Genomic DNA, 27,071 nt, shown 5'->3' with positions numbered 1-27,071 from the left:
TCCAAAATTAAGTTAGGGATTATATAAAGTGTCATGAAGTAACCCAGTGCTTCCCAATGGGAAAGCCAGCCTTGCCACAGTAAGAACAACTTTGGAGTCTTCTGGCTGCCAGGACATGTGAACCATAACATGTACATGTCCTACGTTTGAAATACAATGCATCCAGCACTATGGTCATTTAGGGTCTACATTAGGGGTGACCTGTATTATTTTTAAAAAGGAAGGTATTTCAAAAAGCAAGGTTTAGGTGTAGCAAAAGGTCTATTTCTCCAGGCCGAAATGTCAGTTTTAAAATTGCACATCCAGAGTGCTGGGGCAGGCTGGAAGACATGCTTTGTATTGCTACTTTATGGGTAAAACAATGGGCTAAATGTTTTTAAAAAGAATTTTGCGATTACCAAATAGCGATGTTTACCAAATTGCTATTTGGTAATCGCAAAATGTTATGTATGTTAGAAATTGCCAAAGATTTAGCAATTCCTTAATATTACCAAATTGCGATTCGGTAAATAGGTCATCGCTATTAGGTAATACTTCTCCATTCATTCCTATGGGCCTAAAAGCCCATAGGTGCATATGGTTTTGTATTAGCTAATTTGGGATTACCCAACAGGTAATCGCAAATTAGCTAATGCAAAGCCAAGGGTGCCCAGGGGCCTAAGGCCCCCACGGAATACCCCAAAAAAGAATTATTGAGCCTAGGGTCATGTGTGTGCTACATGGCACTTTGTAAAATGCATTTTTCACAATTTGCACATGGATACCATCAACTTGAAGCTGATGGCAATAGTATTTTCATAAATGCACAGTTTGCCTTTAGAAAATGCTTTGTGCATGTGCTAAGGGGATCACAATTTGCAATTACCTTTTTGTAGTTGCAAATTTTTTGTAATCACAATTTCTGGGATTACCTAAAATTGCAACTACAAAGCCTTTCATACATCATGAAAGGCTATATCCCATTTTCAAATGGCCGAATTTTGCGATTCGCACCGTTTTCAAAAGCAAAATTGTTTAATACATGTGACACAATATGTACTGAAGTTCACTAGTGACATTTACCTTACAGGTTTTTGGTACACTTTGTACCACATTCTAGAGACTTATAGCAAAGTTACATTTGCCACTCAGGAGTATAGTTTAGCTGCCAGGAACCTAAAGAAGCTACCACCAAGGCGCTTTCTATTGAATTTGAAAACGCCGACCGGTCCTGTTACAGCTGATTTTAAACAGCACTTTGGGTGGTATGGTGAAATCATGGGAAGAAGATAACTCGGACCTTTGCCCTGCAGTTGTTTGTGAATGTAGCACAGGGCTTTAAAATATATCTATGGGGAGCCAGTGAAGTGTATGCACTATATCACCCTAATGGCCAAGTTAAGTAATCTGCTCTCCAGCAGCAGGAACAAAGGCCTTCCACACAAAAGGTGTAATTAACAGTGATTCCCTCAGCTCCTGAGGAGTGATGTGTGGGGATGAAAGTCTGCATCTGTTAATTACCTGTAGCACTGTACAAGGGCTGAGGACAGCCCAGGCTGACTGAACAAAGGAGGAAGCACAGACAACTGGAGCCAACACTGAAGGGGGCTCCTCTTTGATGTTTTGGTTGGAAAGGCTCTGGCAGTGATGTTAGGGGAGGGAGAGCTGAGACCCCAAGAGCAGTGGTGAATAGTGACTTCTGGATGACACTACCTTGCACTCTCATAGCATACTGTGCAGGAGGTTTGGGACAGGGATGGGGTGGTGATGTGGCACCCTAGGATTGACTTAGGGTGCCTGGATTCTGGAATCTTCCACCCATTAAATAAATCTTGCTCAAGGGAGAAAAAGAGCTGTTGGTGTTTTTGTGCTTTTTGCTACTGTACCCTGGGACTGCAACAGACATGGACAACTGGAAGTAGGAACCTCTGATGCCCATAATGACTAAAGACTTTGCTCCCAGTTGTCACTAGGACCAGTGGGTCTCTCCAAGGGCCAGTGAGGCTGGCCACTTACATCCCCAGAGGATCAACTGGGGAAAGATCTGGACTTTTGCACCCAGAGACAAAGACCTGAAGGAAAACAGGTGAAGGGAGCAAGCGGAACCAGCTCTCTGCAGGGTACACCACTCTGTAGGCCAGGAGACCTTCTAGAACTGCTACTTGTGGCTAGGTTGGTGACCTTTGAACTTTTCTGGGAAACAGAGCATGTGGAGCTCTGCTACATGAGCTGAAAATCCCCTTTAGGTGAGCCAGGGTTTTTTCTCTAAGGAGGGGCTTATATGGGGCCGCCTCACCTGTGCTCATGGGGCCCAGGGATTTCAACCCCAGGGCTGGTTCATATACAGTAGGCCTGGGACCCCATCTCTGGGAACTCGCAAAGAAATACGAAGGGAGAGCACATCACTTGCCCCACCCCCAGAAGGAGAAGAACATCTTGCAGGCTTCCGCTTCACAAGAGCTCAAGGACAGCAGTGCTCCTGCCTACACGGGAGCACCAACATAGTATCGCTGACTGGCACAACGGGAGAGCCACTAATAAAAGCGTGACCCATAGGTTTATTTGAATACTGTTTTGCTTCTTTCGGTGGCCTCAGGAAGACTTGGGCACCACCAACAACCTACAAAATGTGCATAGGGACTGCAGGAGCTCAGTAGCTTCCTTCCCTTACCTCTTTGAAAACTAACCCTCATTTTCGGGGGTCACAGAATTTAGGACACTCTAGAAAGTTCTAATTTTGCAAAGCACTCTCAAGACTGGGGCATTTGCTCTTTGGCTGGGATAAGTGTACTCTTTAGGGGCTGGTTCTTTGGATTCATTTTATATGGCCTGAAGGTACAAAGAAGATCCATGGAGTGTAGTGCCTACCAGAAATACCAGCATTTGTAAAGCGCACAGCTACCTCCGGAGAGGTGTCCCGGTGCTGGGGGCCCTCGGGAAGATTAAGCAAGCTATTGCCCAGAGTCACATGGTGCTGGGCTAACCTGCTGCTGGCGATCGAACCGTGAACCCCGTGGTCCGGAGTCAGGCACCATGGCCGCTGCACCACACCTCTTCTACTAGTTCTATAGCTGCATTTTATGGTGCCTTTAGGGGCTATATTGTGGTTGTGTTGTATATGGCCTAAAAGTATTAAAAAAACACACACAGATGCATGTTATGTTCATTTTAAAATGCTTTATTGATACAATAATGTTGACAGTGATTACTGATCAAGGTTGATAGGCTTTATTGACATTAATAATGACATTTCCACATGGTTAATATTGATTATTGCATTTACGTTCAAAATGATGGTGTGACATGTAATTTGTTGTTCTTGTAATGTGATGAACCCTCAATAATTCCAATAGGCTTGCTTTAGCTAAAATAATATTCCCCTATTTTGTGATGTGTTGTCTGGTATAGGTAGGTGGGCACTGTGATTTTGAGAAGTATTGCTCTTTAAGGTCAAATGTGACTTGATAACAGTAACCCAAGGTATTTTTTATATGCCTTATGTATTTATTTGCAAATGCATGCACAGTATTTAAAAGTGGGTGTGTAATAAATGTAATTTCCCTTTTTCTAATGAAAAAGCACTAATTGGAGAAACAGTTATTGAGTGTTATTATTTCATGCCATCTAATGGTGATTATTAGCCCACTCCATCTCCCCTGAGTGATCCTTGGACTGCTCTGATTTGCTACCCTGAAAAAGCCAACCTAATTTCCTACATTATGTTATACTGCATAGCTAGTCCTAATTACAGCCTTGATTTACTTAGGGGCAGATTACGTTTTTGTGCAGGAAGTCTCTGACCGACAGTTGGATTCTCTTAGACCGTGTCGGAACACATCCCTCCGACCCAGTCGGACTCCAATCCGCCCGACTGATTACGATATACGTGGCCAGAAGGGAAACCATTCGGTCATTCTGAATCGGTTCCAACTGGCTTGCGGAAACTCTGTGTCGGTCGGAGTCAAATCGTACATCTCTATGGACAGAGTTTCCGACCAACCGATTACTATGCCGGATTCTAACAGCCTTTCCGACTCGGACTGTCCGACATGAGAAGGCTTTTGGGAAACTAACTTTGGGGGCTCCTAGCAGGCCCCCCTTCACCCTGAGGCCTCTGGTGTGGGGCCGAGGGGGTACCCAAGAGACCCCCTGTAAAACCATGCACTTTGTAGCAGGCACCATGGGGTGCCTGCGACAGGGTTCAAGGTTTTCCACAAGTACGTTTTCCCCATAGGACCCAGTGTTGTCAGTCGGAACAGGGGGTCCCATAGGAGTCAATGGGAGTCCGACCGAATGGTGTTCAGAAGCATTGTAATCCGTCATGCGGACCGGCCGATCGCGATTCGGTCGGAACCGATTGCGACAAGGAATTGAGCGGAAAGTTTCGGCATAACATCGTAATTGGCCCCCTAGTGTTTTTCAGGTACGAAGTTGTCGGTTTGAAGTATGTTTCAAATGTTCTTACTGTGTCTACTTTAACTATCTTGCAGAAAAATAATTGTTTCACTTCTAACATGTATTATTTGCTCTTCTCCTCAGACTCCCTAGATTGTTTGAAGTGCCCAGGTGACCACTGGTCAAACAACAAGAAAGATAGATGTATGCCAAAGAGAATTGAATTCTTGTCCTATGAAGAACCACTTGGTTTCACCTTGACTTTGTTCGCCATCTTTCTCTTCTTCAATGCCACTGGTATCTTGAGTATATTCATAAGGTATCGAGACACCCCACTTGTCCGGGCTAACAACCTGCAGCTCAGTTACATTCTTCTTGTTGCCCTCATGCTGAGCTTTCTTTCTTGCTTGATTTTCATTGGTCAGCCCAGTCAATTGGCCTGCATGCTAAGACAAGTTACCTTTGGTATATCCTTCTCAATTGCTGTTTCCTGTATGATGGCTAAAACACTTGTGGTAGTCACTGCTTTCAGGGCCATTAAGCCCAACAGTAACTTAGGTAACTGGATTGGCACCAAGAGTTCTTATCTTATTATCATGGTATGCCCTTTCATGGAGTTTGCCATTGGAGTTATCTGGTTGGGGATTTCACCCCCATTCCCAGAACTTAACAACAGTGTAAGCCATTGGAAAATGATAGCTGAATGTAATGAGGGTTCCATTTTGATGTTCTATAGCATTTTGGCCTTCTTGGGAGTCTTGGCGTTCATAACATTCGGGATTGCTTTTATGGCCCGAAATTTGCCGGACACTTTTAATGAAGCCAAGTTCATCACCTTCAGCATGCTGGTGTTCATCAGTGTATGGCTTTCATTTATCCCAGCCTATCTCAGCACAAAAGAGAAATATCTGGTAGCTGTTGAGATTTTTGCAATCTTGTCCTCTGGGGCAGGCCTTATGTATGGTATATTTGCTCCCAAGATGTACATCATCTTGCTGAGACCAGACCTGAACACAAGAAAATGCTTAGTCCGAAAATCAACAGTTTGCAATAAACACATTGGATAAAAATATCTGAACAAAGACTTTTTTTATTTCATAACTAAAAGGCTGTAAATGGATTCAAAAACATGTAAGGTAGTGCATTATATTCCAGGGAAGCACCACTACAGTCAAGGTTCAAAATGCTTGGTGTTTATGGCTTGGTGCCAATATCAGGTCCTATACTCACAAATCTCAATACTATAGAACACCATCTCCACCATAATTAGGAATTCAAAAAGAACAACTGTTCAGGGAGCAAGCAGAGGTTTTCAGAGAGCCATCACATAATCTAAGGACACTGATGCACACTCTTCATTCCACTGATCTAATTACACAGACAGGTATGACTCGACGTACCTGCAAGGTTTGTAAAATTTCAAGACCTAACACACTACTGAGACATCATTGGTTACAACACACAAGCTGAGGAAATGGTTTTAAGAGGCAAGGACATGCAAAGAAAATATGTGGGGCAAAGAAACTCAGTGTTAACAAGGATAGAACGCAGCTTTGTTTCTTACCACATATGGGTTTAATATATGTTCACTGCTACGAGCATTTAGATTGATTGCATGCCAATCCAGCTGATGATGATTTACATATGACAATGAATGCAGGTGACAACAGGGTTCTGATACTATTAGACCTCTCCTTCACCTTTGATACCATTGATATTACTCTTCTCTTGCAGCCTCTTTATTTAATTGCTATCAAGGATGCCATATTTGCTTGGAGGAAATCTTTTCTCTCCAATAGGTCACAATCTATTCATCTTAGTGGTTTCCATTCTCATGTTAAACCTCTTCCTTGGTAAGTGCCACATACACTATTAAGTCCCCCTACAGGTCAATATATACATAGGCCTGTTGGCTCATACTCTGCACTCATGTCAAGTAAAGTGACATGTCCGTAGTGACACTTTACAGACATGTCACTCGGCTCATCTGTCAACTGCCCAATCTTGCTCAGCTGTCTGAATAAAACTGATTTTTTTTTTAAGTTTAAATACACTGTATTGAAATATTAAACCTGAATATGGGTACAAAAGGAAAAATAACAGAAGATATTAACATTGAGCTTTAACATAGTATTTCATAGATCATGTATAAAAAGCAATGATCTAAATGTAAACTAACAAGAAAATAACAGTTAGGTCACGAAAGTTGCAGTGCCATGCTTACTGAAAGGTAAGGAAACTTTTCAATAAAGCGTAATATATAGAACAAAAATTGAGAAGGTACTTTAATATGTTCAGGAAATATCAAGTATAGTACCAGTATGAACAAAGTTGAATGAGGATATGTATCAACATTAAACAGTTTAAGTAAATATTCATAAAAAGAAGAATTGTTATAAATTATTTAAGAAAGTTTTCAACTGCCTTTTCAGGTAAAACAATGGGTTTGCTGTGAATACTGGAGCCAGTGAAGAAAGTAGTTAGAGGTAACCACATTCATTCAGACTTCAAAGTCAGTGAAATTAAGAAACATTGCTAGCATTTTTCCTACTAGAGGTAATTTCACTAAATGCCACATCTAATAAAATATATATTAAGTGATCCTTATGAGGCAAAATGTCCCAAAAAGGGGAGACACTCCCCAAAAATAGATTAGGTAATGTAAAAGGAATTGTAATCTTAATATTATATTTTCAGATTCAAAACCTCTTTCCAAAAAGTAGAAATCAAAGTACTGTTGAAGAACATATGCATTAGATAACTGTGTTGTGAGTTACATGATCAACAATTATCATGTACTATAACTTTGCAGCTGTTAAAAGTATCCTTTTATAAATAAAAGTGTTTGTGTTATATTAGCGGTTGTGGAAGATTAATAGATTTATTACAATATTTTATTCCAACAGATTGTTAGAAATGAGGTCTCTATTTGGCAGTGCTTTTCACACTGTGCTAGTAGGGACCCTCACTATAGTCAGGGTAAGCAAGTTACATCCTCAGAAAACCCGTGCTCACCCCTTTGGTAGCTTGGCAAGAGCAGTCTGGCTTATCTGAGAGGCAATGTGTAAAGTATTTGTACACACACAACCAGTAACACAGCAAAAACACCACAAAAGGACTCCACACCAATATTTTATTCCAACAGATTGTTAGAAATTAGGTCTCTATTTGGCAGTGCTTTTCACACTGTCCTAGTAGGGACCCTCACTATAGTCAGGGTAAGCAAGTTACATCCTCAGAAAACCCGTGCTCACCCCTTTGGTAGCTTGGCAAGAGCAGTCAGGCTTATCTGAGAGGCAATGTGTAAAGTATTTGTACACACACAACCAGCAACACAGCAAAAACACCACAAAAGGACTCCACACCAGTTTAGAAAAGTAGTAAATATTTATCTAATTAAAATAAGAAAAAAGAATGGCAAAAATTCAACATATACAACTCAAGATATGAGTTTTCAAAGGTAAATAAAGTTATCCTTCTTTAAAAATCAATGGTTGAGATTGACCAGGGCAAAGTACCTTAGAAGTCTTAAAGATCAAAGATTATGCATGGTGCAGGGGAGGTGAGGAGTCAAAAAGGCAGGTGATGCATTGATTTGTTGCTGATAAGCAGGTCGGTGGCAAATTGGCGCTCGGGAACGGTGCATTATGCAGAGGAGGTGATGGGTCGCCCTTGGCAGTGATACTTAAGTTCCTTATGGCAGTGCAGATTCATTGAGCCACTAATGCCCAGTGACGATGCATGGTGTAGGAAAGGTGATGCATCGTTTCCAGGCATGATAACTCAGTTCCTTACTGAGGTGGTGTGTTATTTGCGAAATCTGCACCCAGAGACGATGTGTCGAAAGTCAAGTCGCGCTTTGTTGATTCAATGGTGTCGAACCAGTGCATCATGGACTTTGGTGATGCGGTGCTCGAGACTTACACAGCAGCACTTGTTCGAAGGTATTGTAGCAAAAAGTCTGGGCCTGCATTAAAAGCCGTGGCCATTGAGTCAAGCGGGGACTACGCTTCAATGCCAACAAAGGAGATGCGTTGAATTTTGCAATGATGAGCCGATTCCAAATAACACTGGGAGTCAATGATTTGATTTTCTTTCCTTGTGGGACCAGAACTCACTTCCAGTGGTCCAGGGACTGGATTTGGCACCACTTGGCAAGACAGGACTCTCAGCAAAAGAGCACAGGTGCTGGTAGTTGAAGTCTTTGATGGAGTTGAGACTTCTTAACAGGAGGCATGCTCAGATCAAGCCCTTTGGATAACCTCAGAAAGCAGGATGTAAAAGGCAAGGTCCAGTCCATTTACTCCCAGGATGGAGGCAGCAAGCCACATAGCAACACAGCAAAGCAAACAGCAAAGTGGCACTCCTTCCTGAAGCAACACAGACAGCTCTTCTTCCTGGCAGAATGTTCTCAATCCAGATGAGTTCTGAGTATATGGTGTCAGATATCCATTACTTATACCTATTTCAGCCTTTGAAGCAGGCAAACCTCAAAGAAAGGTCTTGAAGTGCACAAGAACCTGCACTTCCTTGGCTTAGACCCACTGCAGGGGGTGCAGACCTCTTTGTGTAAGGACAGGCACATCCCCTTTTAGGTATCAGTGTCAACTCCTCCCACCACTCTAGCTCGGGAAGGCCCATCAGCCTGGTGACTAGCTATCAGGATATGCAGGGCACACTTCAGGTCCATTTGTGTGACTGTCTAGAGTGAATGCACCAACAACCCAACTGTTATCCTGACCCAGATGTGTATTCAAAGACAGGCAGAGGCACAGAATGTTTAACATAAGAAAATGGCAACTTTCTAAAAGTGGCCTTTTCAGACCTGCAAATTAAAAAACAACTTCATTAAAAGATTTATTTTTAAATTGTGAGTCTAGAGACACCAAACACCAATGTTCTATTTGTTCCCTATTGGAAAATACACTTTTAAGACGTGACAAGGCAGGTCCAATGCTAACTTATGGGAAAGATAGGCCTTGCTGTAGTGAAAAAACACAATGTAGCTGTTGTTCACTACCAGGACATGTACAACTCACCAGTACAGGACTTACCTTTTAAATACACTGCACCCTGCCCATGGGGGTCCTAGGGATTTTCTTAGTAGTGCCTTAATTGTAATAAAAGGGAAGGTTTGGGCCTGGCAAGTGGGTGAACTTGCCAGGTCGAAATGACTGTTTCAAATTGCACACACTGACACTGCTGTGGCAGGCCTAAGCCATGTTTAAAAAAGTAGTGGGTGGGTGGCACAATCGGTGCTGCAGGACTACTACTAGCATTTGATTTACAGGCCCTGGGTACCCCTCGTGCACAATACTAATAACTTACTGGTAAATCAAATATGCCAATCATATTACCATCATATTTTAAACACAGAGCACACGCACTTTAGAACTGGTCAGCAGTGGTAAAGTTCCCAGAGTCCTAAAGGCAACAAAAAGTGGGCCAGAAAAATAGGAGGCGGTGGGAACAAAGTCTGGTGACAACCCTGGAAAAAGGGCTCGGTCCTACAAAGATATAGGCCAAACAGCCCAAGTGTGCTTACCATTGTGATTAAAGATGAGATTTAGGGTGAACTTCAAGTGAAAGTAAGATGTTTGAATAGGAGAGAAGCATTGAAGTGAGAATGTAACATAGATATCATTGTAGTTTCATAAGGAAATATCAGGTTCTCATTATCCAAATGTGAAATAGATATAGAGATCTTATTTGTTAATAAATTATATTTGTTAAAAAAATAATTAAGCAAACCAAACAGCGATTGAGCTTCAGAAAACAGGATGATCGCATATTTGATAATAGCGGATTCAGCTATTTAGGACCCCTTGAATTCCAATGCTTCCAATATATAATTTATTCTTAAATGAAGTACTTTTATTGTACCACAGAAAGGAGTTCACAAAGCCACTTTCTGCTTGGAGTTTGGGAACAGGAACGGTCTCAAACAATCAATTCTATGATTGTGATATGACAGGTACATTTAGTGAAAGTGTTTTGGTTGGAAAAGACAAAAACTCAGTCATGAAAAAGGTGAAAGGAAGGAGTGTTCTACGTTTAATCAATCAATCAATCAATCAATCAATCAATCAATCAATCAGGAATTATAAAGTGAGGCAAACCACCTGTGATGGCCTGAAGGCACTTAATCATAAGAGGTTAGGGAATTCTTTTTCAAATGTGATCCATAGAGCATTTTGTCTTAGGTAAGTTTACTTCTACATCCTGTTTATTTAACTTGAGATGAGACTGCGCTATTCTGGACTTTTTGTTATGTCAAAGAAAGCATACCAGAACACAATCCATATGTTTAAAGTAGGTATTCATTATATGTAGAGGGAACTTGGAGAGTAAGTATAACTCTAGAGATGAAAGCATAATTTTAATGGAACTGAGACTACCCAACAGGGACAAAAAGAACAAACTCCATTTTGAGCTTAAGGTTTCCAATTTCTTTATGAGTTTAATTCAATTATTTCCTTTGTAGAATTTGTAAACCACATACCTAAGTATTTAATTTTATTAGGATTTCATGCAACTTCTAATGGTGTTAAAAGATCTTTAGTACAAAATGTATTAAAAGATAGAACCTCAGAGTTATCAGAATTTAGCTTATAACCCGAAAGTTCAGAAAAAGTGTGAAAATCTTTTGGGAATACAGGTATGGGGTTGTTTGGGTTAGAGATATATGAAAGAATGTCATCTGCATATTCGGATAGGTTTAGTTGTGAGTTATAATAGCGAAAACATGAAATGCTTCTGTTTAGTTGAATTCTAGAAATAAAGGGCTCTGGAGTTAGAAGAAATAATAGTGGGGATAAAGGACAACCATTCATACACCTCTATGTATTTGAAAATAATCTGATATAATTCCATTCACAAAAATGTCTGTTTTAGGTGATGAATATAATAATAAAATTAGGTTTAATATTTTTGGTCCAAAACCAAACCATTTTATAGCTTCAAACATAAGGTGCCATTAATTATGGGCAAATGATTCTCAGCATGTAAAACATTAGCTGCTAATTCATGGTTTACCTTAGATTTTTTAATAATGATATTAAAAAGACATTTCTCAGATTCTGAAAGGTGTCAGGCAACGCAGCACAGCACCCAAAGATGCTGCGCTGTGTTGCGTGACAGGAAGTGAGCAGGAGAGCACCATACTCACAGTGATATGGCACTCTCCTCTTCTCTTCCTAGCAGCAGCGCTGATTTCAACTGCTGTACGCCAGGCACACATCTTAGCGCCATGGTGCTAGGGTGTGTGCCTGAGTCTAGCATAGGTTTTGCACAGGAATGACACCCTTCCTGTATAAAATACTATGCCTAGACATGTTTAAAAGCTGTTTCTACTTTGTATATGTGTTGTACAGTGCAGCACGTGTGCAATTTCAGAAAAGCACTGAGAAATTAAAACATTTCTCTGTTTAATGTCTGCTTTTCAGTTGTGTTAATTGTTGGTGCTAAACCCTTTCTACCAATATTAGGGTATAGGTTTTAGTGTCAAAAAGCATGGGTGGTTGCATGGGAACACCCATATAACATCCCCTTGATGCAAAGTAATGCAAAGTAGTGTTTCACACTGCTTTGTGTCACTTTTACATACACATCAACACTAATACCAATTAGCATTGGTATGTAAATCCCAAAATACGTTTAGCATTGGGTTTGCATTGAAAAAGTGAGCTGACTCAATGCTAAACCTATGAAAATCTGGGCCATTGGGTGTTATCAGATGAAAAACGACCATTGAGAAAGCAAACCTGTTCTAATCTAATTAAGTTAGGAAATATTTTTTTAATTCATAGCGTTAGGATCTGGGCAAATATTTTGGGATCTACATTGACAAAGGAGATAGGACAGACATTTCTACACAATTGTAAATCTCTATTTTTCTTAGGTATTAAACAGATAATTGCTTCTTGAAATGAGCCATATGCTGAATAAGAGTTAGTAAGAAAGTGATATAATTTAAGCAGTTCATAGTATAAACGGATAAAAAAAAATTAGAGCGAAATTGAATAGTAAAACTACCTGGGCCAGGTGCTTTGCCATATTTTAATTGGTCAACTGCTTCCAGAATATCTTCATAAAATATATCATCCTCCAGTTTAAACAATGCCTTTTGGAGTCTATTCCAAACCGTTGATGAGAGCACCATTCGAAAAGCTCTGGCCACTCTGAAACCTTCCAACCATTTCAGTGACCCCGTACCTCCAAACCTCTTCAAGGAGATCAAATCATCCATACTCCCTCTAAGGACAAAGATAGTTAAAGCATCTCTGCTTCAAGGGTCAATCCCAGACTGCCTAAAGAATGGGTAGGTCACCCTTATACTAAAAAAAAACAACGACTGACCAGACCAATCTTCACAATTTCCGTCCAATCTCCACCACTACTACACTGGCAAAACTCCAGGACAAATGCATTCACACCCAACTTTGAAGACATATTGAACAATTTCAACTTGTTGAGAAATTCCAATCTGGCTTCAGGCAAGGTCATAGCATGGAATTTGCTCTTATTCATATTGTGGATGATGCACTATGTATGCTGGACCAAAATTAACCATGCCTTTTGATCCTACTTGACCTCTCATCATCATTTGACACAGTCAAACATAATACCCTCATCGGTCTACTGGAGCACAGGATGGGGTTATCAGGGGTGGTGCTTAGCTGGTTTTCTTCTTTTCTACACAATAGATCCCAAAGGCTGAAGGTTAATCAGTCCTCGTCCAATCCCTCTCCGCTCACTCTGGGATTACCTGTTCATGGAACCTCGAACAGAAATCCTGAACGTTTCCAACATCCATTATCACATGTATACCGATGACACACAACTGTACCTGAAAATCTCCACTCCAGAGGATGTCAGATCTCTTAACTCAGTTCTTCAGGAAAAGCAAAGTTGGCTGACACTCAATCATCTGAAATTGAATGCTCTCAAAACTGAATTCCTCCTCTTCGCCCATTGCAAAATGGGTGTGCCAACTGACAACCCTCAACAGCACTACAAACATCATTGACTCTACAAGCTCACTTGGATTAATACTTGACAGACATCTGAACATGCATAATCACATCAGTTCTCTCACTAAAGGAGCAAACTTCCATTTAAGCATCCTAAGGAAAATAAAATTATTCCTTCCACACAACGACCTCAAAACTGTGGTGCAAGCATTAGTGATCTCTAAGCTGGATTACGGCAGTGCAACCCTCTGTGTACTTCTGAGAGTGAGGATTGCTCCACACAAGATCTCTCTCAATTCCGCTGCAAGGCTCATCACAAGCTCCAAACGTTATCACCAAATCTCGCCTGAGCTAAAAGCTCTTAATTGGTCCCGTATGAAGCATGGATACATCTAAAAATTGCCTGCATGACTCACAAAGCTCTACACTTCAACAACTCACTATATCTTGCACAAAAACTTGAGCTCTCGGGAGGCTCCAGATGCTCTACAAGCTCCAGCACCTTACTACGTAATTCACAGAAATTCCATAAAACGAAAACATACAATTGAGCATTCTCAGGTATTGCACCTAGAATTTGGAACTCCTTACCACCGGAATAAGGACTGAATAATTCCACAGCTTCCTTCAAAAGGGAAGTCAAACTGATACTGATGAAAACATTTCTGGCTAGTCCCATAGTCCACCTGAGAAGGCGCTGCATTACCCTTGTCTCGAGAGTACTACAATGATTGTTATTGTCATTTAGTTCTGTCCTCTCCTGTTCAACTGTGATATGAACTCTTGCTCTCTTATTAAGAAAGTCAAAGGGTGATGCTGAAAGAATTCTTTGGTCAGTCCTTCAGTCTCACCCTAGGGTTCGCTCTCTTACTCTTCCCTTCTTTTGAAATGTTCTACTGTTGTGACCAATGTTGTCCTTTTCCAGGACTTCCTGTTCTAATGTTGTTTATATTTCTTATACCCTTGTAACTATGTAACTACCTGAGGCGCTCTGATACCCCCTGTGGGATTGTCTGCACAATATAAAACTCTTTAAATAAATAAATAGTAAAGTTAACATTGTCCAGATGAGGTTTTGGGATTTAGCATACATAGGGGCCAGATGTACAATGGCTTTTGCAAGCGCAAACGGGTTTGCAAACCCGTTTGTGCATGATAAAACAGCATGGGGCATGTACAACCCCTATTTTACGAGTCGCACATTTTTCCAACTCACAAAATAGGGTTTTGCGGATCACTATTAGGAAGGAGTGTTCCCTTCCTAAAAGAGTACGCAGCCCTATGTACAGATGTTTTGTGTCTGCAATTGCGGGCGCAAAACACTCGCAAATTACCACCCTCTTCACGAGGGTGGTCATGGGGTCCCAAAAGGGAAGGAGTTCCCAGGGGACCACTTCCCCTTTGCAAACGCAGAGGAAAATATTTTTTAAGGTCAGGCAGTGGTCCCAGGGACTACTGCCTTCCCTTAAAAAATTAAACAAAAGCGTTTCATTGTTTTTTTAAAAAAATGTAAAGGAAAACGGGCTGCATTTGGAAAAAGAACTGTTTTATTTAAAAGCAGTCCCAGACATGGTGGTCTGCTGAGCCCAGCAGGCCACCATACCTGGGAGGGCCTGCCATTCCCAATGGGGTCGCAAATTGCGAGAGTCTCATTAATATTCACGAGCCTCTCTATTTGTGACCCCATTGGGAATCGCTAGCAGTGTGTTACACACTGTTGTAAGTCCTAAATAGCGCCTCACAAATTGCGACTCATAAAAGACTCACAATTATTATTATCGCTATTTAGGCCTCCATACATCTTGCCCATAGTCATTCATTTCTGGTAAAAAAAATATACATTTTGATAAAAGTTTGCAAATAGCAAAATATCTTTGTCCATGGAAACCGTTCAGTCATCTGAAGTCGTAATGAATTCAATTTTGCCTCCTTCTTTTATAACTTTTACATAGTTTGCTTATAATTTGCCTGTTTTTCTGTCTGCCAAAATAACTGGAATTTTTATTTAATGAAAAGGATGAAGCCTGTTCAGAGGGTGTCATGTTGAAGTTTATTTTTCCTCTAATTAAATGCTGTAATTACATTTGGAATTTTGATTGATTTCCCCCCATTTTAAGTGCCTTCTCCCTCATTTTCACTGTTATCTATGTGCTTTTCCCCAGTTTTTGAGTGTCTTCTCCTTGCTTTACCCATGTTTTTATTGCATTGTCCATGTTTTCCCTCACTGCCACTCTCTCTCGTTTTCCCGCCTCCTGCCTAGCCCCATACACCACCTCCCAGCATCCCTCCCTCTATCCAGGACCTACTTAGTGGAGGTGGCAGTGTAACCTCATTGAGCATGTCCCAGGGCCAGCTCTACCCATTCTGCTGCAATACTCTTGCTCCTGTCTTCCCCTTGCTTCTCCGTTTTCTGAGTGCTGTCTCCTTGCTTTTCCATAATTTTTCACTACATTCTCATTCCTTTTTCTCCCATTTTTTTGAGTGCTTTTTCATTTCTATTTCCTTGTTTTAACTGCTTTCTCCTTACTTTTTCCCCATTGTTGATTGCCTTCTCCTTGATTTCCCTTGTTTTCACTGTTCTCGACTAGGTTTTTCCCCAGTTTTTGAGTGCCTTCTCCTTGTTTTCCCCATTTTCTCATTGATTAAACCGATCACCATGATCAAAACACCGTGGACATATGATGACTCGTAGGTATTTGCTGTAAAAAGAAAGAAACATCATTAGAGATTCTAATCTCAGAAATGCTGTCAGAAATGATGGGGAAGCAGTGGCGGAGAGTTTCAGTACAGGTATGCTGGCCATAGGTAATTGGATGTCAGCAAACTGTCTGAAACTTAATTCCGATAAAACCGAGGTGGTCACTTTTGGCCATCTCAATCCTAGCTGGTCCCCAACCTGGTGGCCTTCTTCCTTTGGAGCGGTACCCAAACCGGTCACGAAGGTGAGAAATTTGGGAGTCATCTTTGATGACAATCTAAATTTCATGGCTCATGCCAATCAAACGGCCTCCACGGCATTCCATAAATTACGGCTGGTCAGGAAGATTCTTCCTTTTCTTCCAAAAAATGTGGGAAAGACATTGGTCAGCGCTTTGGTCTTGTCAGCATTGGATTACTGCAATGGCTTGTTCGGCAATGCGCAAGTCAGGATTATCAAGAAAATGCAGACAATCCAAAATGCAGCAGCCAGACTTCTTCTTAATATTCCTAAATTCAAGCCAATAGCTGAGACTTTGAGGAGTCTCCACTGGCTTCCCGTTAGGAACAGAATTAAATTCAAAACTTTATGCATTGTCTACAAGTCACTACACCATCAAGCGCCTCAATTCTTGTGCGACCATTGGTTCCATACGTCCCCACTCGAACGCTACGATCAGCAAGACTGCATGACCTGGTAGTGCCACGGACTAGGCTGGTCAACTGGGGAGACAGACGCTTCCTAGTAGTCGCCCCAAGACTATGGAATACACTCCCGCAAACCATAAGATCCTGCCCAAATCTAATGTCCTTTAGGAAGAAACTGAAGACCTGGTTATTTAACCTCTAAAAACTCATAAGATCACTCGGGAGAGTAATAACAGTACAGCGCCGAGACGCCTGCGGGCATTTGTTCGCGCTTAATAAATGCTAAAAATAAATAAAATAAATAAATATGACACGTTCAAACAAATGAAAAACATATCATGATTTAGAAGTATCCTATCCATCACTTCTACTCTGCAAGTATCAAAACATTTATTAAATTACATGGGTTCCTCATAGATAACTGTTTTGCCTGTGTACGTCACACTAAATCCATAGGGGTGAATCAGGCCAGATCTGGCATTAATAGCTTGCAACTGTAGGAGAATGTCCAGAAATGTCTTTCTTCTGTCTGTTGTTGCTCCATCCACATCCTGAGAGAAATACATGGTCATACCATATAGTCTGTCTCTTTAGCTTGACAGCATCAAGGATTTTAATGTGGTCAGTAGGCTCTAAAAACAGAATAATAACTCCTCTGACTTGTGTCCCAATTTACAAGCTTCTTGAATGTTCAAGGATGCAGTTGAAGGAATATTTAGGCCTTTTGGGAGAAATTATGTGAAGAAATGTATCGGTCATGTCCCTCTATGTGTTCTGGTAAACCATACATTCTTAGATTGTTCCTGCAATTTCTGTTTTCAAGGTTATTGGTGTGTCTTTTTAGTGCATTACCTTCTCATTGCAAAGTGTCTATTTTAGTAAAGGATTCTTCACTGTTGCAAACACTTTGTTACAATCTGTTCTATCTTTTGTTCAAAAGGACCATTTCTCTTGAAGGCTGTGCAGCCTTTTACTAGTGTCGACCATATGTGGTTTTAAAGCTCTTATTTCCTTTAGCAATATTTCCACTGAAATAGGCGGAGGAGATTTCCAGTGCAGAAGGTAGATCTTTTTTAGGTCCTTTATTAGTAGAAATAGCGATGTTTTTATGTGCTCCCTGAGAATTGGCAATCATTGCTGGGATTTCCACAGAGCCTAGAATCGCTGTCTATGCCATTTGACGTGTTTGATTAATAGATGCGGATGGATGCAAGATATTAAGATTTTAAGAGCTGCTTGAGGATAGTATGTGAGGAGGCTTCCAGCAACATGATCTCCCCATAAAGCTGTAAGCAGAGGGGAAACAAACAAGTCAAAACGCAAACCTCTAGAAAACTGACTGGCAAATATCACAAATTCTCCATAACAGGAAGTGGCATCAATATAATTAGGATTATTAGCTCCAGCAAGAAAAGTAAAGGCAGTTGAGCCAACTTCCATTACAGCAGATGTCAGAGCAACAGAGAAATGAATCTTGTTAATAGTACCTCATAATGATGTCACAGAGAAGTTCATGGAGAGAAGAAATAGTGTACCTCTTCAGTAAAAAGTGGGTCTTACATAAAGCACATATGTAGACAGTCTAGACATGTGAAGAGGAAATGACTGTCCCCAAGAAGCAATCATGTCAAAAGTAAAAAATGCAGCGATATTGCTGTATGAAGGTATATGAGAACAAGAATGTTATTTAGCAAATTTTTTGTAGATGTTATTATTTCTCATGTTGAAGAAAACTGTTTTTCCCAAAATTGTATGACGTGCCCCCATTGAAAAAGGTGCGCGTAATATACATGGCAACTGCAACATCACAGAAACCATCATTATTCTTGGATGCAAAAGCTGGAAGACATGACAATTTCTCACCAGATGGAGCTTAGTAAGTAGAAACACTCAGAGTGAAAAATCTGTTCTGTATCATCAGGAAGTGCTTATGAGAGACCCCCGGGATGGATCTTCGGGGCTACACATCCATCCTGTTCAGCATTTAGGCCACGCCTCAAAATTTAATTTTTGAAATGGAATGCAAGCAACATCAAATCAGACTTATCTGAAATGTTGTCGACTGTTGTGACTTCATCTCTTGCTATTTCCCTAGTTACGGCTCCACTGTCTGTGATCTTATTCTGAACTCCAAAATTTTACTTGAGCCCCAGACTTTGGTGGTTACAAAGCACTGTTTATTGCACATTTAACAGCTTCATAGGTGCCCTCTTCTGTCACACCTTCCAGAATGATTATTAGTAATGTCTTTCCACAGTCCAGATTGGACTACAACACCTCAGCATATCTTAGCCTGCCTACACAATCATTGATGAGATTTGAAAAACACCAGAATGTGGCTCTCAAGCTGGTATTCAACAGAATAAAGATTGATCATGTGACCAAATAGCACAACAAATTTCATTCATTACCTGTCATATTCACTTCAAAGTTGTCTGCTTGATATGTAGAGTTCCCTGGCATGCGTCTTCTGAAAATGTACAAAATAAATCTATCCCAGCAGATGAGATTCTCCAACAATTTACTGTGCTTTATTCCAAATGGTAGGCTCCACAACGAGGATTGGAAATCCCACCAGAATTTTCAGCCATCTTTGTTGAACTCACTAAACTTTAAAGTTGAGCAGAACCTGAGCACTATGAGTTCTGTAAACTGCTTAAGAGTTTGTTTTTCTGCCAATTAACTAAAGGATTTACGTGTTATATCCTGGCTCCAGCAAGAGGAATCTTAAGAACCAATAGACTCTACCCATGAAGTACATTTTACTTAATATTAAAAATAAAAATATGGGTACACTTAAACACTAGAAAGAATCAGGCCCTGGTGTACATGCATTGGGCACTCATGGACCATGAAGTAAACAAGCAGATATATGGTTACACTAAACTGACATGAGATTGAACCGGCAAACATTGAAATCGTCCAATGCTTGTAACTATCTTTTTTAGTGAAACATTAGGGGAACTCTTTCACTATATAAGAAATTGATAAAATACAATTAGAGACTGTTATTCCTCAACTCATGGATAAAAGCATAATATTTTCTGAATGGGTCAATACTTACTTAAAATTAGATTGTTTATCACACATTGTTCTCAGCATTCATGACCCAAGTCTGTAATTTCACCTACATTTACTACATCTATTGTTATTAACTCTGGTTTTCATTTCCAAGTCACTGCGTTTTGTGGCTCAACATATTTCAAAGGAAGCAAGTAAATCTAGATATTTTGGTCTACTTGCATCCCAATTTAAATACATGTATGAAAGTCATTAAACACTAAGACTGGGCAGAGTTTACAGCATTTTACTCCACGGAACTCAGCAAAGTGCCAGAAAAACTCCTCCGTGCTCAGTGGAGTCTTTTAAGTCACGCTGTTCACACTGGACCCGATTCACAGAACTAATCTGTGACAAAATCCTAAACGTACTACTTTTGGTATTCACAGAAGGCATTTAGTAGTAGTAAAGTTAGGATTTTGTCTTAAGTCTGTCTTAAGTCTGTCTTAAGACTGTCTTAAGTCTGTCTTAAGTCTGTCCTAATGTTGACTTAAGCCTGTCTAAAGTCTGTCTAAAGTTTGTATTAAGTCTGTCTTAAGTTTGTCTTAAGTCAAACTTATGACAAAATCCTAACTTTACTACCACTAAATAGCTTCTGTGAATACCAAAAGTAGTAAGTTTAGGTTTTTGTCTCAGATTAGTTCTGTGAATCGGGCCCTGGTCATTTAGTAGTAGTAAAGTTAGGATTTTGTCTTAAGTTTGACTTAAAACAGACTTAAGACAGACTTAAGACAAACTTAAGACACACTTAAGACAAACTTAAGACAGACCTAAGACAGACTTAAGACAGACCTAAGATAAACTTAAGACAGACTTAAGACAGTCTTAAGACAGACTTAAGACAGACTTAAGACAAAATCCGAACTTTACTACTACTAAATGCCTTCTTTGAATACCAAAAGTAGTAAGTTTAGGATTTTGACTCAGATTAGTTTGGGCCCATTTATTTTTAGCACTCCGAGTTTGTCCCGCTCTTTATAATCAGCGCGAACGGCACTACGAGTTGTGTCAGAGGACACTGCTGCTTTCAGTCAGCTCATGTAGACATTCTACTCGAGCTTCAGCATCCTCAACACAAATGGCAGATTTCTCAACGAGAGCAGTCGTGACCTGCCACAACCACCCGTGATGAGAAATCACGCCGGGAGGAGGTCTAGAGCGTGATTTTTTCTCAAGGGTGCTCACCAACTTAGCAATGTCAAGCCACTACACATTGCAGAGTTTTTCAGAACTCCACGCTGCAAAACTCTGCCGACGGAGCGGAATTCTTTGCAAACCCCTATTAAACACCAGGCTTTATCTTAAATATTTTTAGCAAATATACCACTTCAAAGTGCTAATTTTCAATTTTTCATGATTGTAGATTCACCAGTTCTGTCCTGTAGAACTATGGAATATAGGGGACATCAGCAGAACCCTCAATATTTTCCTCTTTGAATCAAATATGATGAATATTCGAAGGAACTCTTGAGAAATGAACTTCTCAATTTAAGAATACTGTTGTCTGGAATGTTTGTCAAATCTTAAATGTGGTAGACTAATTAAATCTCAAGGTTATAAAACAGAGCTGATGAATCATGTTGCAAACTGTTGAACACACTGTACTGTTTGCCATGCTGTGTTATGACTCAATAAAACAATGTGTTACAAAACATCTTCAGTTTACCATTTTAGTAGAGGCCTCATCCCTCCTGCATGCCATCATTACAAGTTGCATGCACACTCCACTTTGTCACATCTAATTGCAGTGTTATAGTTCATGTAAGGACAGGCACAGTTCAGCCATTGGTGGTTGCTGCACAAGAGGCTGTATTCACTCACTTACAAGCAATATCACAGCAGGCAATGTGGGACACATCTAGGTTGCTTCGTTGGGACAACGGCTCGCAGTACCCTTTTTGTAGAGCTGACTTGCTAAGAACCTGCCATTTATTGGTGTGTAGGAGAGAACAATGGCGTCCTGGATAAAACCTTTCAATGTGTGTCAATAAATAACAAAATCCCTGTCACTGCTAATCACATCTGGAACTAATCGCACTTTCTGATCAGAGGTTAACTTCTAATCCCAGATGACTTGAGATCATGATGCATCTACAGTGGATGGGGACATCATGAGCCCTCGCAAACCAACCCTGCATACCCCTGGACAGGAGCTGCTACAGTCTATCACTGGAATCATTCCTCATTCATCAGGGAACCACTGTCGCTAATACTTCACCCTGCAATCACTGTTCGTCAATAGCAAAACAACACTGGCATTGCTGCCTTTAACTGGTTTCCTGAGGTCTCTTTCTAACCTTAAGTAAGAAGTTCAATTTGAGGGGGGAAAGTTTCTACCCACAGTAATAGTTTTAAATTCTCTAAGTGGCTTGTAAATTATAATCGTTATTTTTTGTATCCACCCCTCCTAAAGATAAACACACACACAGACAGACACACATATATTTACTAAAAAAAAACAAAGGTTAAGGTGACAAAATAGTTAGGTGTTGAAATGGATTGAAAAACTTACATTTATAAACCCAAGAAAACAATTGTAAATCAGCAGTTTTATTTCAGTGTACTACATACAACGTCTGCCTCTGCTAATGTAGCCTTATGAATTCACATATTACATTCCTCATGCCATGTTAAATGGCATCATGGTAGACATCACTGATGACATCTCCAATGACATCTCTAATGACAACATTGGTGACATAATCCAAGCTACTGCTCCTCAAATTACTCTATAAAAACCAAGACTATTTTTGAAACCAAGTAGGTTTTGAAGGGCCCACAAACACATACACGTAGAATGACTATATGCACATGTGCATGTCCGTAAGACAACTATCGTAGTACTGGAGACAAGTCTGTTTCACTATGGTAAACTTTTTATGGGGCACAGTTTAACTACCAGTGGTGCAAACAGTATCTCTTTTACAAAATGTAGAGACTGAGCACAACTAGTGTGAGATGCATCTGTACATCACAAATAGGTTGAATCTAAATCAAACTCCTTCTGCCATAATAATTGAGAAAAGCCAAAGTTTATACTTACAATACTTTATTCACATGTGGATTTCTGTACACCTGATGGCATCATAGATTCTTCATGTGGTGCTGTCAACAATTTCAAATTAAATTGCAGATTTATTACTTACAGGTATTTAGTTCCAAAAGTTTATTGAAAATTCAGAGACATTATACATTGTTGAAGACTGTATAATGTATGAATGACACACAGACACTCTCATTTCCACTTCATACCAGCTTTGTGGGCAAATCATTCTGCCTTGTACTTGTTCTAATTGGCACAATGTCATAATGTCTGCTAGGGATGCTACTTTTCTGTATGTTTTCTCCAGGCAAGGAAGAAATTGAGGAAATTATTGAGCAGAGGGAAATTTCCTTTAAAAGAGTTGACGAGATGAACATGTCTATTATCTTTGGAAATTCAAGCTATTTCCCAGATCTTCTGTACAGATATTGAAGGCAGATTTTTGCAAGGGCTGCTGCTATCATCATCTCTCTCAGAAAAAGAAGAACTATTCTGGGCCTTAAGGAATATGGATGCGTTGATTGATCCATTTCTGTCACGGGCACAAGGTACAGTCATACAAATTGAGTAGAGTTTTATCAAGACAAGTGGGTTAACACCAGGGTAGGATTTTTGTGGATCCTTGCAGATTCAAGTAGTTTACGTCACAGAAATACAAGGAAAGTGTGTGATTCTGGGCAAAGTTTGAGGATTCTAGGGCATTGTATGTAGGAAAACATTGTGGGTTCCACATCCATGCAAAGCACACATCCCTGAACTCCCCGGGTTCCAAGTTTTCAGAAATGTCTGGGTTTGGTTTCCCTGGCTGATCACCAAGCGCTAGTCCATGTACCACAGCTAGCCCCTTTGACAAATCAGGCAACAGGTGCATGGAACACAATTAAAATTAGTTATGTCAATGCACTGCATCAGTGGCATTGGATCTCCTGAAATTGAAAACTGGTGGTTTTAACCCTTCAGTGGTTTTCTAGATATATGGCCAAGCAAACAGTGACATTGTGGACCTGATAAAAAATGTAAGGATCGCCATGACCACTAGTAAAAAATCTGAGTTTTGGTGAAAGAATCTTTAGAAATGGGGGCTTATGAACTAGTCAAATGGTTTTGCAACGTGACACATCTGAAATGACCAATATTACTCAGCAGCCCAAAATGTGGTTCATGACTTCGAAGGAGTGGCCAAATTGGGTGTGCTTTGACTATTGGAGACAAAGAAAAATCCTTCATGTGATAGATGGTTGCAAGGTATTTTTAATATGGCATCTTATGAGAAAATCATTTATCGATTGAATGCCCAAAGGTCAAAATATGAGTGGATTTGGGGAGCCTTATCACCAAAAAGCTTTGTCTATTATTCACTAGGTGTAGCATCCTCCCCTGGCCGGTAGCATGTAAATTAATTATGCCATACACGGAGCCCGGTATTACACGTCTTTATTCTCTAGAGTGTAACCATTAACTGAAATTAACTGCATCATGTATTTTATTAACCACACCCAATTACTTACGTCACTAAACTACGGAGTTAATATGGGAACAAAAGGGTCCCGCACTCTATAGTACACAATACATTTAATCTCCCCCTCTGTTAAATAAAAAGATACAAACAAAACATATATGCATCGTAATTCCTCCATGTGTCATTGAGGTACTCAAACCACTCATTCAGATCTTGTGGTGTGATGCTAAGGTAACACAGGAGAAACAGCCACAGCAGGCACTGGTGAGATAGTCATGGAGGCAGTCCAAGGGCTCTCCTGGCACTCTGAGAACAGAGTCTCACTCGCTCCTGATGCATAGAACCCGAGGCAGGTGCTTGAAATGTGAGAATTCCCTTGTAATTGACTTTCCAGGATGGTGAGCAGTCACCATGTGTCTGTTACTAATCACAACTTGCAATGGATTGGTATTGAATGGGGCATCAGATTTGCGTTTCTGACTCTGCTTGTGAAGGACAGGGTACCCTCTCTGAAACGTAAGGTCCCGAGCACATTGAACCTTGTCCGCATAAGTCTTGATTCTGGACTTGTGGGATGAATAACTGAGTCGAACATTCTGAGCAACAATTGTTCTTTCAGTGGTCCACTGGGGCAGCTTCGTACCCATGGCTCTCCTGAACGTCAGGGTGGTTGGCCATTCTCTGGTTGTAGAATGGGGGTAGATCTGTAGGCATGAAGAGTAGAATGAAAATTGGACTTGAGCTCAAGTCCTTTTAGAGCAGCGTGCTGGACAACCTTCTTAAGACTGGTCATAAAATGTTCAACAGCACCATTAGCCTGTGGCCATAGAGGTGTGATTTTCTGATGCTTGGCATTCAAATAAGTAAGAAAGTCTTTGAATTCCCAACCATTGAATGTTGGGTCATTGTCAGATTTTAGAACGGATTGAACACCACAGGCTGCAAATATGCCTTCTAGTCTTTCACTTACTGATCATGAGTGACTGATGAAATTTCTTTCACCAGAGTAAACCGGGAGTACTCATCTATAATTACCGAGAGGGAATAGCCATTTTAAAGGGGTCCAAAGAAGTCACTCACAATTTTCTCCCAGATGTGAAGATTTGACTTGTCCTTCTTAGGAACCAACAATATCAGTGACACCCATGGAGTTGGAGCAGTAGAGTGCTCAATGATATCATGTTTTAGTAAAGTCTTAATTTCTTTTTCAACAGCCTCTTGTTGATGAAATGCAATTCGACGATGTTGTTGAGCAACAGGACAAATGTCCTCATTAATGTGGAGCTGCACCTTCATTGTCTTAAGTTTTCCTAATCCATGAAACAATGAAGGAAACTGATTCACTATGTCACGATGAGCTTTGATATTGTCATTTATAGAAATCAGTCTCATTTCAGCAGCAGTGATGAAGCTAAGCAACCATGCACTGGACGAAGTGCCCAGCAGGACCTGGATCGGGTCTTGTACCTTCGTGCTTTTGTGTCTCATGGCCGCCATGAATGAACCCTGCCTTGGCGTCAAGGCTGCCCATGTGCATACTTTGGTTTTCAGTGGTGTGAGACGAGGCACCGAAGGCAGTTCATGGTACTTTTCAGCTGGCATGAAATTTAAAACACACCACTGCCTATAATTAATGGTATATAGCAACCATTGAACTTCAATTTGATTTTAGGACTGTGTCCAAAGCAATTTCATGATTTCATTTGTTGATCCTTTTTCAACTTGTATTCTTCCTTGCTGGAAGACAAACCCACATGTGCATGATGTCCATTGACATTGCACACCCATCTTCTTCACTGTCACTCAAACGTGACATAAATGAACCTCTTGAAAAAGAATTAGATGACAATTGGCCTCTCAGTTTCTTCCTGCCTCAACTGATACTGCTGTTAATTTTGGTGTGCGTGACTGGAACGCTTCATTCCTTATTTGTATAGGATGGTGCAGGTCCACGTTGTCAATGTACATTACGAATACTGAGTAAAGGTCACCACAAGGGGAATTATATCCAATGTATAATGTATGATTGGATGATTTGTGGCTATCATGTTGCTCATTACTTTTCTTAACCTTTTTATAAAGAAAGATCATTAAAAAAATGCGATAAAAAACCATGGCCAGCTCAGGCTTACTATGGAATTTGTTTTCCATTGGCATCACGGAGGAAGATAAGGTTCTGATGATGATCAGAGGGTTAAATTCAGATGAAACAGAAATTTGTACAGGCATCAGCATACACCGTTTTGTAATAAATATTAAATCCCATAAATTTTACCCTGACATATTTTGCCCGATCAAACATGCCAATGTGTATAGGAATTTTGAAAATTGGCCCAGTAGGGGGCATTAGATGCAGAAATACAGATTCTTTTGCCACACTTGACAGTACAAAATGCAGAATAGGAGGGGCACTGGCTGAACGCAGGGACTAAGTTAGGCCTGCTGAACAAAGTACCTTTATCCTTGGTGTGTGGACTGCGCGGCATTGTTTTATGAGGGTTTCCGTTATCTGGTGTCAGTTCCCATGAAGCTGTGGGGTGAGGCTTTCCATCGTTCTGCTTTGGTTCTGGTGAGCTATGTGGCAATGTTTAGCGGGGCTTCGCATCACTCTGTTTTAATTCCAATGACGCTGGCAGCTGTGCGGTGAGGAATTGTGGGGCTTTGTGTCCCTTCACTTTGCTGTGCACCAGTTTCGATGCTGGGGACCACAGCTGGTCTGCCAGAGTACCTTCAGGCCCAATTCCAAGGGTCAAGGACTGGGATGGCACCACTTCGGGGCAGGACTCACAGCAGGCAGAATCCAGGTGCAGGGTTTAAG

General features: G+C 40.6%; 1 protein-coding gene across 1 annotated transcript in view; it reads left to right on the top strand.

Moving 5' to 3' along the window:
- The window catches only part of LOC146796884 (extracellular calcium-sensing receptor-like), a 73,234-nt gene extending 67,793 nt beyond the window's left edge, over positions 1-5,441 (top strand). Inside the window, exon 6 of the mRNA XM_085631417.1 lies at positions 4,519-5,441. Coding sequence (XP_085487543.1) covers positions 4,519-5,441 — 923 coding nt within the window. The remainder of the gene's footprint in view (positions 1-4,518) is intronic.
- The last annotated feature ends 21,630 nt before the right edge of the window (positions 5,442-27,071 follow it).

The sequence above is a fragment of the Triturus cristatus genome, chromosome 10 (assembly GCF_964204655.1).
Source record: "Triturus cristatus chromosome 10, aTriCri1.1, whole genome shotgun sequence".
Taxonomy (NCBI): Eukaryota; Metazoa; Chordata; class Amphibia; order Caudata; family Salamandridae; genus Triturus; species Triturus cristatus.
The sequence above is the reverse complement of the archived record's forward strand: the minus strand, read 5'-3'. Positions and strand labels throughout refer to the sequence as shown.